General features: G+C 37.4%; 1 protein-coding gene across 11 annotated transcripts in view; it reads left to right on the forward strand.

Annotated features, from left to right (window-relative positions):
• TEAD1 (TEA domain transcription factor 1) overlaps positions 1-17353 on the forward strand; it is a 245365-nt gene that overhangs the window by 84715 nt on the left and 143297 nt on the right. For 9 of the 11 annotated variants that reach the window (XM_058160221.1, XM_058160196.1, XM_058160257.1 and 6 more), the window contains one exon: positions 14738-14991. The exons of the other annotated variants lie outside the window; for them this stretch is intronic. In XM_058160221.1, coding sequence (XP_058016204.1) covers positions 14844-14991 — 148 coding nt within the window. In that variant the 5' untranslated portion in view covers positions 14738-14843. The remainder of the gene's footprint in view (positions 1-14737; positions 14992-17353) is intronic. 11 annotated transcript variants of the gene reach the window in all.

Consider the following 17353-nt stretch of genomic DNA (forward strand, 5'->3'; position numbering starts at 1 on the left):
TTGTGTTCCAAATAGACGATCCATCTGTATTTGAAAGTCCCACGAGATCTTCACCTTCTCATTTTCTATAAATTTTTCCACTTTATGTTCCCATGACTTTTTGGTTACAGGTAAGTCGTATTTTTTACATAATGACCAGTGGATTAATTTAGCAACTCGGTTATGTATTATTATTATTATTATTATTATTATTATTATTATTATTATTATTATTATTATTATTATGAATTTTGTTTTTATATAATTAGGTGTATCAAACTGTTCCAGTTGCTCATGTACTTTTCTCTCAAATCACTAAAGATATTTATGAAAACATGCTTCCAATATTTGTTGGGCTGCCACCAATTATTAACAGTATGAGCTTACATTTCCAGGATCCTTTGAAAAGGCTTTAGGTTCATGGTGAAATGCTGGAGCTTTTTCTACTGCTATTGACTTTGTAATATCTTCTGAAAGAGCACTATGGCCCTTTGAAGAATTACCAGGAGACCCTCAACTTGTAATTCATAGAGTCTAGAAATTGCCTACAGATTTCTAGAAAGGAAATAGCTTGTGTGTTGGTGCAGCTTATTTTGTTTTTGTCTGCAGTGTTTAGAACTGCCTTTCCGAAGTGGTATCCTTCAGGACTTCAAGTCCTGGATTTCCTACCCAATCTGGAAATTTCTGGAGTTGCAATCTCAACCCTAAGGTAGCAATTTGAAATGGAGTCTTGAACATGGTCTGGGGCAGCATTTCTCAAACTTAAGAACTTTAAAATGTCTGGAATTCAAGATGCTGGTTAGGGAATTCTGGGAGTTGAAGTCTAAATATCTTAAATTTGCTAAGATTGTGAAACATGGGTCTAGGGTTCAGGGAATGCGGGCGAAAGAAAATCTTTTAAAAGTTTTAATATAAATTTAGGAGCTCATATATGGCTTAGAATTAAATGCACAGAGATTCCATTAGTGCAGAAAGCGAGACATTAAGTATTCTCAGTAGATAAAGCATTTCTTATCTAATAGATGTATTTTGTTCAATGGTCATAAATCAATAGTCCTCGACTTACAAAAGTTCATTCAGTGAGCATTCAAAGTTACAACGGCACTGAAAAAAAGCGGCTTATGATAATTTTTAACACTTTTGACCATTGCAGAATCCCCATGGCCACGTGATCAAAATTCAGGAGCTTGGCGGGACTTCTGGTGGTGCCGCAGGCATTGGAGACGGTCCTTTTGGACCGTCAGACCCGTGATCTTGTTAAAGTCGTTCAGACAGCGCTCATCAGCTGTCTGATGGCTTGGAAATCTTTCCCTCAGAAGAAGAGGGAAAGGTGAGCTGCCAGGTGGAGGTAGAGCTTCCTGAGAGCCCCAGAAAAAATTCTAGGGGCAAAAAGGGTGAGAGCTCCCTATTTAAGCCTGGCGAAAGCTCCAGAGCCGGGATCCTCTGCATTAATTTATTAATGCAGAACAAAATGCCGCGACCATCTCTGCTATCAAGATGAAGATCAATCTTAATTTACTTTAAGCAGACGGAGCAAAGACAGGAGGACAGCCTGATGTAAGCACCAGACCTCAACTTGATCTTTGAATGGTACTTGAGAAGAAAGGAAATGGTGCCTCTGCTTAATAGAGTGTGAAAACAAAAGTTAAGGAAGTCCTTGTTAGTATCGTTAGCGCCCTTAACTCTGTTTAAGCTTGCTGGATTTTATACTTATATGAAGAAATGTTAAAGAGAAAAGTTGAAGGACTGCAGAATTAATTTACCCAACCCAAAAAAGGAGTTTATGAACAGATTTGACTTTGTTGCAAAGTATAAAGTTTAAGTAAGATGGCTTCTGTGCAATTAAAGCCTGCTGTTTTTAAGGAAACTGGTGCCTTGTTAGCTCAAATATATAAATTACAAGAAGAGTTGAAGGAATTTCTAAAGGCTCAAATTTTTGCTATAAACCAAAAGTTCAAGGAAATTGAAGAGAAAATAATGAAAGTTAAAGATACTCTTGAAGCTCAGGATGAAGAAATAAAAGAAGATATGGTGGCAGCAATTAAAAGTTTTCTTGAATACACAAATCAGCTGGATGAAAGAATTGAAGAATTTAATCAAGTTAATTTGGACTTAAAAATAAAATAGAGGAGCTTCAGACTAAGGCAGACACTGCAGATGAAGAACGAGTTTTGTTGCAATATAGAGTAATGGAATCTGCATTGAGAGTGAGAGGTTTGAAAGAAAATAAGCGAGACAATTTAAAAGATGTCTTTGCAGAGGTTTTTGCACAGATGATTGGACAGAAACCTGTAGATCTTAAAACACAAATTGAAAAAATCTATCGTGTTAATTCATGGGTTGCAAGAGAAAGACAGTTACCAAGAGATGTAGTGATTTATTTTACAACTAGGAAGATTAGGACCGAGATTTTACAAGCTTCTTATAAAAATAAAACTCAAATATTAGGACAAGAGATATTAGTGTTCCCTCAAAAATTTTAAGAAATAGAAAAAAGTTTGCTTTTTTGGTGGACGAATTTAGAAATCGTCAGATACAGTTTAGATGGGACATTCCAGCTGGACTAACAGTAAATTATGCAGGAGAAAAATATCGACTTAATACGGTGTTTAAAGCAAGAGATTTTTATACTAACGTATTGAAGGCTGGAACTCCACCACTTCTAGAAGTTAAAATGGGAAGAGAAGTGGATGTGGTTAAAAAGTGTGAGAAGGTAGCAAAGCAAATACAATCTAAAGTAGAGGCTGTGACTAAGGAAGAAAGGTTGAAAGCAGCAGGGGAAGAGCAAAGAATGATTGTGATTACTAAACGTAAAGAACAAGGAGTAAAGAAGCAACAATTTCAAATGAAAAGAGCTTCTTTTTATGGGAAAGGGTAAATCACAAGCAAAATTTTTGGATATAAAAAGTAGAAAGGATAATTTATAATTGGCTTTAGTAAGTAGTTAATTAGATAAGTATAAAATTCAGGAAAAAAAATTTTTTTCTTATATAAAATGCTTTATAGATGGTATTTGGAAATTAAATTGGGGTGTATGTGTCTTAATCTGTAATTTAAATGTGGGAGATATATTGATGTTATTTTATTATATATGGTGGATTTAGTTATGTTGGACAAAAACTGAAGTCATATAAAGTGTTGGGAAATTTTTTTTAAAAAAAGAGATGGAATTGATTAAGGCTTGTATGACAAAATGGTTATAAAATATTTGGTAATTCATTGATATGGAAATATGGGGGAGGGTAAATGTTAATTGTATATAAGTTAAAAAGTTAAGAGAGAAAATTTTATAAAATGTTAAAGTTTGGTTGATTATATAAAAAAAATCTAGAAGAAGATAATGTTTATTTAGTAATTGATGTTATTGGGTATGGATGCTAAAAGTACTGAACTGTTGGAAGCGGTGGAAATTTCAGTGTACCTGAATGAATACCCACAAAAAAATATACTGGAATGAATAAGATGGATTGACTACAATTAGAACAATTATTGGATGAAGAAATATCAAATTTCCTTTTTTTTTCTTTATTATGGAGAAGAAGAGTTGTGGTTATAGGGGAGGGATGGGAATTTATGGATAATTAGTGTATTTTAGCTTATGATTGTTAGATCTTATATCCTGTATTTTGCTCTGGGAAGTCCGGGTGTGTGTGTGTGAAGATGGGTGGAGGGAGGGGAGTGGGATGTATTGAAAAAATTCTTTGTAAAACTCTTTAATAAAAAAAAAATTCAGGAGCTTGGCAACTGACTCATATTTATGATGGTTCCAGTGATCACCTTTTGCAACCTTCCAACAAGCAAAGTCAATGGGGAAGCCAGATTCACTTAACAGCTGTGTGACTAATTTAACAACTGCAGTGGTTCACTTAACAAACGGGGCAAGAAAGGTCATAAAATGGGGCAGGACTCAGTAAACAAATGTTTCACATAACAACATAAAATTTTGGGCTCAGTTGTGGTCATAAGTTAAGGACTGCCTGTGGTTCTACCTGGAACAGCTGCATGATTGTGAAAAAAAAAAAAGACACAGCTCCCTTAATCAGGCAAACAGATTTAAACTCTATTTAAACTCTTGTACATTCCAAAATATTATGTCCAAATCAATTTCAAAACATTGCGTAGCTTTAACACATATTTCTACATTGCCAGTAGTGACCCAAAGATTGTTAAATGCGTACAGAGATTGTACAGTTTTCCTTAGCTTCAGAAGAGTGATACATTTACTTTTCTATGTATATCCCAAATCTCTGTTTTGAAGGGTAGGAATGAAAAGAAATGGGCTGAATCTATTCTGTTTTCTTTTAGCCGTGTGTGTGTGTGTGTGTGTGTGTGTGTGTGTGTGTGTGTGTGTGTTTTTAAATGAGGGTATGCAGAGGGTATGTAGAGGTCTGGCTTGTTATCCTATTGTTGTGGAAATAAATAACTTGCCGAAGGGCTGCTGTAGCAACCTGTTCTTGAAATATTGAATACAGCTGGCAGGTTCAAAGCATGGCTGACCCACTTGGTTGGCAAGCTGCCAGAAGGCTTATATAGCTATCAAGTGTAAGACTGAGCTTTTGCACCTCTTTGCACCTGCTGCTGGAAGGCTTTTCCCACCCATGTGCAAAGCGTAGATTGGGATTTGAGGACAGCTGCTTGCAGCAAAATCTAGTTTTCTTGTCTTGCTAGGGAGATATAGCCCAGGGCACAGTGTGTGGGTGAGTTCAAAGATCCTATCTCGTTTTTGCAGCTATCAGATTTCAGTTCGTGCTTCCAAATGCATAGGGAAGTACATGGTATGAACAGGATCACTTGTCACTAGATCCTTCCTTTGTCAAATTATTTTGTGTTTCCTAACTGTTGGCGAAGTGGTAGATTCTTATCAGTGACATGAAGGCCTTCACGGCCTAGAAATCTTGGAATTATTCTTTGCATTTCTTAACTTCACATCCCTTGGCAATCCTCTTCTCTGTCATTTTTTGTAGTGCCAGTAAAAATAATCCTTGATTATGTGGCACAATCATGTGAAAGTATTTTGAATTGTCCTGTATTGTTCTTTTTCCAATCCTACCTTTTCTCCTCTGGATTTATGCATAGCTGCACCTTTTCAGAGTGGACAGTGTAGGTCCAACTGGCATTACACTTTCCAAAAACATTTCCTTGTCAAGTGCCAAAAGTTGCGTTTTCCAATGTATGCTTCATGCAGCTGTTGTACACAGTTTTCTCTGACTTCCCAACCCAACTGGGATAAGGATATTATGTGGTTGTGATCACCTTTATGGCTCTTCTGTTGAACCTTTACATTTGCACAATGCCTAGTAATTAAGAAAATCATGCTTTACATCAGGGCTGTCAAACTTGCGGCCCACAGGCCCTTTGTTTCAAGTGCTGGCCTCGCCCACGCCCAGTTTAGCAATGGGGACAAAAAGCCCCGATACGTCACGTTAACATATCGCGTGAGGACACAAGTGGACACCCCTGCTCTACAGGCTTAGGAAAAGAAATGACAAAAGTCAAACATTTCAGGAATACCTGCATATATTTATTTATACAAAGTAGTATTTTCCTTTTAGCCTCCTTATGCAGTAACATCATCACAACAAAACGGGAGGGCCTCAGTTGTGAGCCAAAACTGGTAATTTTGGGGTGCCTTATCTAAGACTGTATTGTGTGTTCCCTATACATCTGCCCTTTAGAATCTAAGACCCACAGGTAAAAGTGCAGTCTTAATAAATCCATTTGTTCATTTTGATCACAAATTGTTCATTATACAATTATAGGAGCAAGTGTTATGTTTTAACCTCACAGGAAGAGAGGCCTTTCGGGATTCTCTTTCATGGTTTGTCTAGTTTTGTTTTGTCTTTGTAATTTTTTCTTCTTCTTTTTTTTTGAAGTTTGTACTTTAATTTTTTGAACAAAATAAAATTTAGAAAGGATAAAATATGAAAACTTTATTCTTACAGCACAGTGGAGGATCACCAAAAAGTAAATCTCCAAACTATACGCTTTCTTTAACCATATGTACCAATAAAGGAGAATATTTGTAGCTCAGGGTTGAAATGAGGGTCCTTGGTACTCTCTAAGCTTGTCTGTTTCCTTGCAGATCTTTCATTAAACTAGATAATCGCTGCTACCTGGACTGGATTGAAATTTTATTGGGGTTATTTATATTTTAAGATTTTAAATTGTTTTAATATTTCGGCCACATTATAATATGTTTTTTAATTTCTTTTAATGTTTATATAGTATTTTAAAATAAATAAATAAATAAATAAATAAATAAATAAATAAATAAATAAATAAATAAATAAATAAATAAATAAATACCTAGTTTGAGTAATGAAATGTCTGCAAAAAAACAACAAAGCACAGAGAACACCAAGGACCTTTAATCATATGTTCCGAGATAAATCACTTCATCTCATTCTGCCCTGTCAATTACCAATTGTAATAGAAGGGATCTTTATACAACCCCATTTCCTTCCAATGAACAATGGGAAGAAATTTCCCTATTTTTTTCTCTTAACTCCTTGAGGAAAAAGATGCTAAAAAGAAGTGAAGAGTGTAGGGTTTTCTTTAATGGCCCTTGAGAGCCTAAAAGTTATCCTTGAAAATGTAACACAGTCCTTCAAATGTATCTCACATAGAACTATCTCACATGAATGATCTGCTTTACATTTGTTCATGTCATGAATTTCAAAGTGCAGGAGTAGGTTAGAGTCAGTGGAAAGTATTTCCTAAATGCAAATCAAATCTGGAATTTTGCAACGTGATTCTTCCCCCAAACTGGCACTTTCCAGATGTTTTGGGCCTACAATTTCCCAAATTCCTATCTAGTTGGCTATGTTGGAAATTATTTAAACAAACAAGGTGGGGGGGGGGATTGAGAAGAGCCCTTTTAAGTTCTTTGGTGAAGTAAAGGAAACTTTTTTTAAAAAAATTCCACACAACAGAAATGTATTACATACAAAAACTATTGGAAGAATTCTTGAAGATTATACTGTATAAGGAAAACACTATGTAGAATGTACTATTTGATCCTTTATTATCATGTTTTAATTCTGTTGAGGAAGAAACCATAAACTGGAATGCAGCATTGTTGTTTAAATTGATTTAATCACATTGGCTAAAATTATTCTTGGAAGCAATTGTGGGAACAAGATTTCAATGTTTAGAATACCCCTTGAGAGTATCAGAACTACAATCAGTGCTAATGATGTTTGCCATTTTCATATATAATTTTTTTCCTGTTCTGGACTCGTATGCTTCTTTTAGAATTGTAACAAGAACCCCATGTGCTTGAGATGAATTAGTTTATATTACAGAAAAACAGAGGAGAGAGAAATAAATATGATTGTTATTCAATCCATGTCTATATCAGCTACAATTTTAGATTAATTATGGCAATAAGCTATGTTCTAGGTTGCTGGAATGAAGGAAAAAGTAATCGTTTCTTCTCTTTTTTGAAAATATAAAGTTCAGCTCATAAGCAACCCTGTTTTAATGTTTAGGCAAAACACAGTTTTTAATTGCATGGTTTTCTTTTTCTCTGTCTAATGATGCAAAAGGAGTTGTAAAATAATTTTTAAGCCATGTAGGTGAAAAGGCAACTGTTTATTCTGATTTGTTTCTCTGGACATTTAAAATAAAAGGCATCTTGTGAAGCCATTTACCTGAAATCTAACATTATTTCTGAGAATAATGGACAGGACTGAAAAAGAATTTTTTTATATTAATTTTTTTACAAAGAACGTAAAAGTTTAGCACAAACTAATAAAAAGAAAAAAGAACAAAAGAGAGAAAAGACAAAAGACAAAAATGCAGAATGCAGTATTGCAGGCTGACTGGTGACTGCCAGCAGTTTGATCCTGATGGGCTCAAGGTTGACTCAGCCTTCCATCCTTCTGAGGTGGGTAAAATGAGGACACAGATTGTTGGGGGCTACATGCTCACATTTGTAAACCCCTTAGGGTAGTAAAGCACTATGAAGTGGTATTGTTGTTGTCCGCCAGCAGCCGGCAGAGCTGGCAACGGAGTCGGACAGCAATGAGGCTGAGGTGAGGCCAGGGACATCGGGGAGTGAGGTGCGGACTCCAGAGCCTCCAGAGACTGATAGTAGTGAGGCAGAGGAACAGGAGGAGCCTGTTCCTAATGCACACATGAGAAGAGCTGCCAGAAGGCAAGAGCAGCTCAAGCAAAAAGGACAACTCGGGAGTAGGGCCAAGAGATGAATAGAATAGAATAGAATAGAATAGAATAGAATAGAATAGAATAGAATAGAATAGAATAGAATAGAATAGAATTTTTATTGGCCAAGTGTGATTGGACACACAATGAATTTGTCTTGGTGCATATGCTCTCAGTGTACGTAAAAGAAAAGATACCTTCATCAAGGTACAACATTTACAACACAAATGATGGTCATAGGGTACAATTTAACATTTAATGATACAATACTTAATGATAATCATAGGATACAAATAAGCAATCAGGAACAATCAATATCAATATAAATCATAAGGATTACCAGCAACAAAGTTACAGTCATACAGTCATAAGTGGAAAGAGATCGGTGATGGAAACGATGAGAAGATTAATAGTAGTGCAGATTAAGGTAAAGGTAAAGGTAAAGGTTCCCCTCGCACATACGTGCTAGTCGTTGCCAACTCTAGGGGGCGGTGCTCATCTCCGTTTCAAAGCTGAAGAGCCAGCGCTGTCCGAAGATGTCTCCGTGGTCATGTGGCCAGCATGACTCAATGCCAAAGGCGCACAGAACGCTGTTACCTTCCCACCAAAGGTGGTCCCAATTTTTTCTACTTGCATTTCTAGAATAGAATTTTTTATTGGCCAAGTGTGATTGGACACACAAGGAATTTGTCTTGGTGCATGTGCTCTCAGTGTACATAAAAGAAAAGATACCTTCATCAAGGTACAACATTTACAACACAAATGATGGTCAATATACCAATATAAATCATAAGGATTACCAGCAACAAAGTTACAGTCATACAGTCATAAGTGGAAAGAGATTGGTGATGGAAACGATGAGAAGATTAATAGTAGTGCAGATTTAGTAAATAGTTTGACAGTGTTGAGGGAATTATTTGTTTAGCAGAGTGATGGCCTTCGGGGAAAAAACTGTTCTTGTGTCTAGTTGTTCTGGTGTGCAGTGCTCTATAGCGTCGTTTTGAGGGTAGGAGTTGAAACAGTTTATGTCCTGGATGTGAGGGATCTGTAAATACTTTCACGGCCCTCTTCTTGATTCGTGCAGTATACAGGTCCTCAATGGAAGGCAGGTTGGTAGCAATTATTTTTTCTGCAGTTCTAATTATCCTCTGAAGTCTGTGTCTTTCTTGTTGGGTTGCAGAACCAAACCGGACAGTTATAGAGGTGCAAATGACAGACTCAATAATTCCTCTGTAGAACTGGATCAGCAGCTCCTTGGGCAGTTTGAGCTTACTGAGTTGGCGCAGAAAGAACATTCTTTGTTGTCCTTTTTTGATGATGTTTTTGATGTTAGCTGTCCATTTTAGATCTTGCGATATGATAGAACCTAGAAATTTGAAGCTTTCTACTGTTGATACTGTGTTGACTAGTATTGTGAGAGGTGGAAGTATGGAAGGGTTTCTCCTAAAGTCTACCACCATTTCTAAAGTTTTCAGTGTGTTCAGTTCCAGATTGTTTCGGTCGCACCACGAGGCTGGTCGTTCGACCTCTCATCTATATGCAGATTCATCATTGTCTCGAATGAGACCGATCACTGTTGAACTACTGCAAACTTCAGTAGTTTAACAGATAGATCGTTGGAGATGCAGTTATTGGTATACAGAGAGAATAGAAGTTGGGAGAGCACACAGCCTTGGGGGGGCCCCTGTGCTAATTGTACAGGTATCTGATGTGATCCTGGTTAGTTTCACCTGCTGCTTCCTGTTTGTTAGGATGATTGGCCCCTCCCATAAGGCTTAAAACAGACCAGCAATGGCATTTGGGCTTTGCCGGAAAACAATATTGGTAGCTTTGTCTTCCGCTTCGTCTATGTTTTGCATTTATTTTTGTGACTTCTGAACGTTTGCCAAGAAAGGCCTTTGGCAGTTTGCCTAATTGGACCAAGGTTTGCGATAGGACTGAGGAATTTGTGTTGGGAAGAATTTGTTTTAATTTAGTTGAACTATGCTTGGAATGAAGTAATTCTCAGCTGTTCGAATAAAGTTTTTTTTCCCATGAACTGAGTTTCCTACTACCTACTTGGGCCTGGGTAACAACAGGTATATATGTGTAAGTGCTATAGTGCTGTACATTCTAGGCCCATGATGGTGAACCTATGGCACTCAAAGCCCTCTCTTTTGGCACGCCAGCAGTCGCCCCAGCCCAGCTCCATCGGACATACACGCATGCCGGTCAGCTGGTCAGCTGGTCTTTTAGTCTCTGCCACGCATGCGCGGGGGTGCATGCAGGGGACATGTATGCATGCACGGGGGGCAGGGTACATGTGCGAAGGGATGCAGGTTGGTGCAGGAGGCTTTCCAGATACAAAATAGCATGGAGGGGGCCTTGTGCAATGCCCCTGTACCCCGTTTTCGCTTCTAGGTTGGTGCAGGAGGCTTTCCAGGCCTAAAACAGGTCATAGGAGGACCTCGCATGGTCCCCTGTGCCCTGTTTTGGGCCTGGAAAGCCTCCTGCACCAATCTGGAAGCCAAAACAGGGCATGTGGGGGGCAGTGCGCATGCACGGGGTGCTTGCATTGCATTTTGGGAATTCAGGCATGTGCACATGCATTCGCGTGCATGCTTTGGGCATGTGGCACCAAATGGCTAACCATCACTGTTCTAGGCAAACCATCTCCAACCTTTCTGGCTCAGCAAACTGGCAGAGGCAACGGCAGTGGGGGAGCGGGGAGGGGATGATTTTGTGTGTGTGCACATGCACATTCACCCCACTTCCGTGACCCCATTCCCAACAGGCTGTGGCCCGGCGCTGAGCCACAAACCAGGGGTTGGGGACCCTTATTCTAGACAATTTCTCTGGTGACAAATTCCAACAATAGATCATTTTATAAAAATTATCTTTGAAACTAAGAAAAAAATGTAAATTTCAGTCTTTGCATTGATTCATCCGTATATTAGTACAAATTTTTTAGTCCATTTTATTATCCATTTTTTAATTCGTTGTTCTGGTATACCTCAACAAAAAATTATACATTTAGCAATAACATGTTCGTCATTAGTACATAATTCTTATTTTAAATCTAATCTTATTTTGTTGAAAACCACCAAATCATTTATCTATTTTAAGCTGCTCTTTCTATTGTACATAAGAAATCTATTGACAAATGTATTTTTCTTTATCATGTTCTCTTGACTTCATTTTATAATTTCCTTGAAATAATTCTAATACATCAAGGAACAAAAATGCATTTCTGACCTTTGGTTTTACTGAAGCCCGTGGGCTTCCATCCCAGTGTAGAGTACTCTCCCCCCCCCAAAAAAAAATTGGAGACCTAATGATACAAATAGCAAACTTTACATTTAAATTGAACATTGTTCTAATTTATTAATATTGCTTATAATTTTTGCTAAGGCTAATATTAAGGATTTTTAATAAATAATAATCAGGGTTTGGGTTGTTAAATCTTAATAAATTATATAATAACCTGTACTTGATAGCTTTTATTAATTGGAAATAATTTTCTTCATCTGGTTAAATATTGCTGAACATCTCTGCCAAGTGTTTGCCAGGATGTTATGTAAATACTCTGTAGACAAAATCTGTGTGTTTGATGCAAATGTAGCATCTGGTAATAAGACCAGGTCATAAAAGGCACTGATTTGTATATGTTGAACCTATAATTAGTTAAATAAAGTATTTGTTCCAATGGAAGTGTAAGAAAATACAACTTTTAGTTATGCTTTACTGGACTTGTCTCTCTGTATTTGAAATGGAAGGGAATCAGTGGTGGGTTGCTACCAGTTCACTCCGGTTCAGGCAAACCGGTAGCTGTGGCGGGAGGCTCCGCCCACCCGCCCGGATGTTTCTGTGCAGAAGCATCGCACGTGAGCACATGTGCACCCACGAGCAAACTGTTAGTGATGAGTTTTGAAACCCGCCTCTGAAGAAAATGTAACAGGAGTGCAATGTCAGAACAACACAGCTTGTATAAAGCTTTCAGCATTAAAAAATAGAATTTTGTTTTTGTGAGAATGCCTCAGTTTTGGCAATGATTTAAAAAGTTTTTAGTTATAGAGAACTTGGAACAAATTGTTCAGCAATGATGGCCCTTGAAGTTCCTCTGCCCCACCTAATCAATTTTCCAAGGAATTAATGCAGATAAAAAGGGTATGTTACCTCCCCAGGTATACTGGACTGAAAACAACCCAAAGGTGATCTGGATGACAAAATGCTTTTCTGTCCTTTCTGATTGCAAACAATGGGAACTGAGCTATTTTTACCAGCTAGTTTGACCTGCTTGGCTAACAATAGGTTACATATCGACTAAGTCATGTTAAAATAAACAGGGTAAGTTAATTATTAGCAAGCCAAGCTCCAGCAATTTGCATGTAATTAAAGCATAGTGATCCAATCCAGAGATTGAACTGAATGTAGAATTGAGAGCCCAAATTCTCATAAAGGTCCAGTTTGCAACATATACAAAAGAAATGATAGAGAAATGGACTGGATCTGTTTGCAAAAGGGAAATGAATGTTTTGCAGTTCCAGAAGTAGTCTGCACATCTAGGAACCCAAATGTTTCATGCACAATATTAGAAGGGGGGTGGGAATCCAAGGCAGAAATAAAAGATTATAGAGGCAAAGTTAATAAAGCATTAGATGCTTTGAAAATACTTGGATTGTGCAGTAAATGAAAAACAAAATTGTTTTAAAGATTGTCAGGTTTCTGCTATAGGATCAGAAGCTCTTTTCTGCAAATTAATTAGCTGAAACTGTTTAGATCAGTGTTTGAAGGGAGTGTTTTTTCCAGTTTTGGAAACTAAATTCAGTTAACATGCATGTAATTCACCTGGGTACATTATGATCTTGCATGTGTGAATTTGTATTAAAAATATTCAAGTAAGTTTACCCACCTAGTTTAAATTGTGGTGTACATAAACTATTTAGTTATACTTAAAAAAACCATTCTGAAATTTAGCATAGAAATATTTTAATATTGACTGTTTACTCACAAAAGTGTAATAGACATTTTATACATTGGATGATACAAAGGTTACTTTTGCACAATACTAGTGATTCACTCCAGATTAAAATGCAATAGGCTTTTCATACATAAAGCTGAGCTTTAAGTGATTAATCACCAAGTTCTCTGGAAATAAACAGAATTTGTCACAAAAAGCGGATGTTTGCATCTGTAAAATATCAGCATTTGCCAAAATGAGGAATTTGTTTAAAACTCTGTTCAGCTCCGGAAACCTTAATTTGCACCCAAGAGACTTGCTGTGGCCAGCAGCTGTCCTTTCACCCATGTAGGAGGTGGTTGCTGAGTTGTCACCCAGGAGGAGGAGAGCATGCTGAGCTTGCAACTTTTGCTTTGTTTTGCAGCTCCTTACAGCTTACCTCCTCAAAACATTGCTCCACCTTCTTTGGTCTGCCCTCACCACAGAGGTTTTGGGACAGGCACGTGGAAGCTGCTTCTGACATTGGCAAATGGCAGGTGGGGAATTGAAATGCCAAGAGAACACAAAGGCCTTCATTGGAGCAAATCAATTTATCTCTGCTTCAGTGAGAATTATGTTTCTCCAGGGCATGCCTCTTCATTGAGGCAGATCTAAATCACTCGCCGCGGGTTAATTCATAATATGCAGCAGTGTTAAGCAAATGATGTGGTTTATTTCCCATATTTTCCTCTGTGTTGTGAGAAAAGGGGGAGGGGAAAAAACTTTACTACTTTTTCTTAGATCTTTCATCTGAATTTTGTTTTTAAAAAAGAAGGATGTGAACATTTGAGCAAAAGTTTCTGGTAGTTATCTTTTATAGTAGCCTTTGTCTGTCTGTATATGATTTGTCCCTAATAAGAATCAGCAATGCTTCAGCAGGTTGAGATAAATCTGTTCCTGGTGCTTCTGCACTGTATTCTTCAGACTTACCACTGTGATGCCCTACTGGTAGAGCAGATTTTTGCCTGGAGCACACCTTTGTATCAGCAGTACATTTTCCACAAATACAAGAGAAGCAATGAAATGTCTGTGAGTCGAGTGGACTTAGCAGGTGTTGTCATATTAGGTTATTTCATAATAAATTGATTGCACATCTGAAAGAAGAGCCATCTCTTTCTCTGTAGTTGATGCAGATAAAAAAAAATCTGGTCTAGTTATTACTATCTGTATTATATGATTTATTTTCAATGGCTTAGTCGCTTTCTTGTTTCTTCAGTTGCAAAGTATGCCATTCAGAGGTAAAATAGAGAAAGTGCAGTATACTGGTTTTCCATTTGTATCAAATTTCCTTGATCGTTTGAGATGAATTAAAATAACAAATTTCCCATTTTAAAACAAATATTTCCTTTTTCCAACAGGGACTAGTTCTAAATTTCTAGAACCCATTATAGTTATTCAGTGTAATCAGTATATTCCAAAATAGTATGTGTATTGATTACAGTTCTTATTAATTTCAGAAATAATGAATACCAGCCCGTCTGTTGCTTTAAGAGTAGACCTTGACTCATTTTTTTTAATTGTCCACAGCGCTAAGTACAACTAGTGCTTCTGTTCTATTGATTATTAAAACTAACTAAGAAAATTTCACCTGAAACTGTTCTTTATTGTTTTTAGGTTAATTCTCTTAAAGCTTCCAGGCTAAGGCTTGGACCAACCAGCCACCACCATTGAGCCCAGCAGCTGGAGCGGCAGCGAGAGTCCTGCCGAGGACATTGAAAGAATGAGTGATTCTGCAGATAAACCTATTGACAATGACGCAGAAGGGGTCTGGAGCCCAGATATTGAGCAGAGCTTTCAGGAGGCCCTAGCTATATATCCCCCTTGCGGGAGGAGGAAAATCATATTGTCTGATGAAGGCAAAATGTATGGTAAGTCATTACAAATCCAGACAGTTTTGAAAACAGCACAGTAAACATTGCCTGAAGCAATGAGACGTGAGACACTTCAAAAGTGTTGGGAGTTCACAGGAGTGTTCCTGAAATCAGAGGTCTTGCCTATTGTTGATATCAGAACCGAAACAACTCATTTGTGGTGCATCTGTTGCACATGTACTCCAAAATGCCAGCCATTTTACTGCAGGGAAGTTGCTTTTTCAACAAATGAATTATGGCAATAAGGACAGCCTGTTGTTGATCATTCATGCTTGTTGCATTGTTCAATTTCCCCCACTTCTTATTCCTCTATAATTAGATTAAAAAGAAAAAAAAACCTCACTGAACCGAAAGTTTGCATTAGTTCTGAAGTCTTCCACAAAAGTTTAAACATATTCCAAGAGTGTAACATGACTAAGGCAAGCAAACAAGCAGTATTCATACTTACTAAATATGGAAAGGACTTTTCACAACTAAAATGCAACTTAGTGGTTGGCAATACATATCACAAAGAATAAAGGAGGGGGATAAAATCGTTTTTTCTGCTATTAGTTTTATGGTGAAGTTCTCTGACTATCACAGTGAGTGACTGCAAAATCTTTTCTTCCAGCTGAGGCTCCCATAAATTATCAGCTGTGCTGACAGTATTCATAAATATATTTGAAGTTTTTCCCATCTAGGGCTAAGTTGTTAGTTTCAGTTTTTTCCAAGTTGCTCCAGCTAATCTCTATCTTTGAAGGCTTAAGCTGTTTTTCCCCTCCTCTTTCACTCCCTCCTCTTTTCAAAATTATTGCTGACTGTAGTTTTTCCATCCTGGCATTGTGGCAAGCAGATGGCAGGTTATGGCACTGGCCTTGTTTCTCCCGTAAGCACAGCCGTGTTTAGCAATTTTGTCTTTTGTGTGGTAGGCTCCTCTCCTGTGATCAGAAATCCTCACCTGATGCCTCCGTTTCTGACCATTTAGCGAAAAGCTCACTCCTCCACAATCTGCAAATATCCTCTCTTTTTTTTTTCTTTTTTTTTTTGCACAATGGGGTGTTTTGTATCGAGATACAGGCATGCTTCCCCAGAAGAGGTTCGGTAGGAATCTGCCAAGCAAACTAAAGCAGATGGTACTGCAGCTGCCACCAGCTGTGAATCTCTCCCTTTTCCCCCAGGACCAGTTTGCATGATGTAATGGAAAAAAAGGGGGAACATTCTTTTCTGCAGGGTTGGAGTCTCTCACAGCCTGCCAGTGTCACAGAGAGGCAGAAACAGACCTCAAGGCATTAGTTTGCAGCTGTCATGTGACCCTCGAAGCCATATGAAACATAATGTCTGGAAAATAGGCTGGTGATGAAGCATCTCAGCTGCTGTTGGCAGAAACTTTCTAGACCGCTCTTTCCCGGCTCGGTTGGTTTTTCTCCCCCTCCCCTCCCCAATTTATATCAAGCACTAGAGGTTTCCCGCCTTCTCTGGCTTTCTTGGATACGTTGCTACGTTTTTTTTCTTTTCATTTTGAGTATTTTGTACTGGGGATTTCTGATAATTAGGGAACATTATTTTCCACTTTCCAAAGAAGCCCAGAGACAAGTATGTACAAAAGTGTGCACATGTATAATTAAAACAGTGTTCAATTCCTGGCTGTTGACTTTTAAAAATATTTCTTTTGTACAATAATGTCTTTTGATGGATTAGCGATAATATGCAGAATTATTTCCTTAGTTTTCCGAGCACATGCATATGAAGCATTTCCCCCCTTTTGTGCTACCATTTTTACTAGCACTTAGACCAGGAAGCGGTTGTTGAAAATAAACAATAAAAGAAAAACCCATTGAAATAAATAAATGAATAAATAAAAAAGGATATGGAAGATGGCTGCAGATGGTTGCTGTGTAATGGTGACCGTCCTTTTAATCTAGAGCTAGTTTGATTTCTAAAAGACATTCTTACTATCTGATATGTCATTTTATGATGTCTGAAATATGTTTCTAGATTGTAGTGAATTTTGATTTTTTTTTTAAGGCAGTAAAAATCTTCTCGGAAAATAAAAATAATTATGTTACTATAAAGCGTATCCTCTTTTTCATTTGATAAATTTCTTTGTAATTCATGTTGTGCAGTACTTGGAGACTTTGAGAATTTACAGTTTTATAACAGAGTCTTACAGTTCTTTTATTTTTTTTATTTAAATATAGCCTTAATAATTCTGAATAAAAATATATTGTATTTATTCTAGATGCCGGATGGAATAATAGTAATAAACAAGATACTTTTGGATAGCACGTTGTGTTTGTTTATGGACGAGAGATGACAGTATTTTAAGTTTTCAGAGATGTAATTTCACAGTTGCAGATGAACTATTAAAAAAAATCTTCCC

This window comes from Ahaetulla prasina, chromosome 1 (genome assembly GCF_028640845.1).
Source record: "Ahaetulla prasina isolate Xishuangbanna chromosome 1, ASM2864084v1, whole genome shotgun sequence".
Taxonomy (NCBI): Eukaryota; Metazoa; Chordata; class Lepidosauria; order Squamata; family Colubridae; genus Ahaetulla; species Ahaetulla prasina.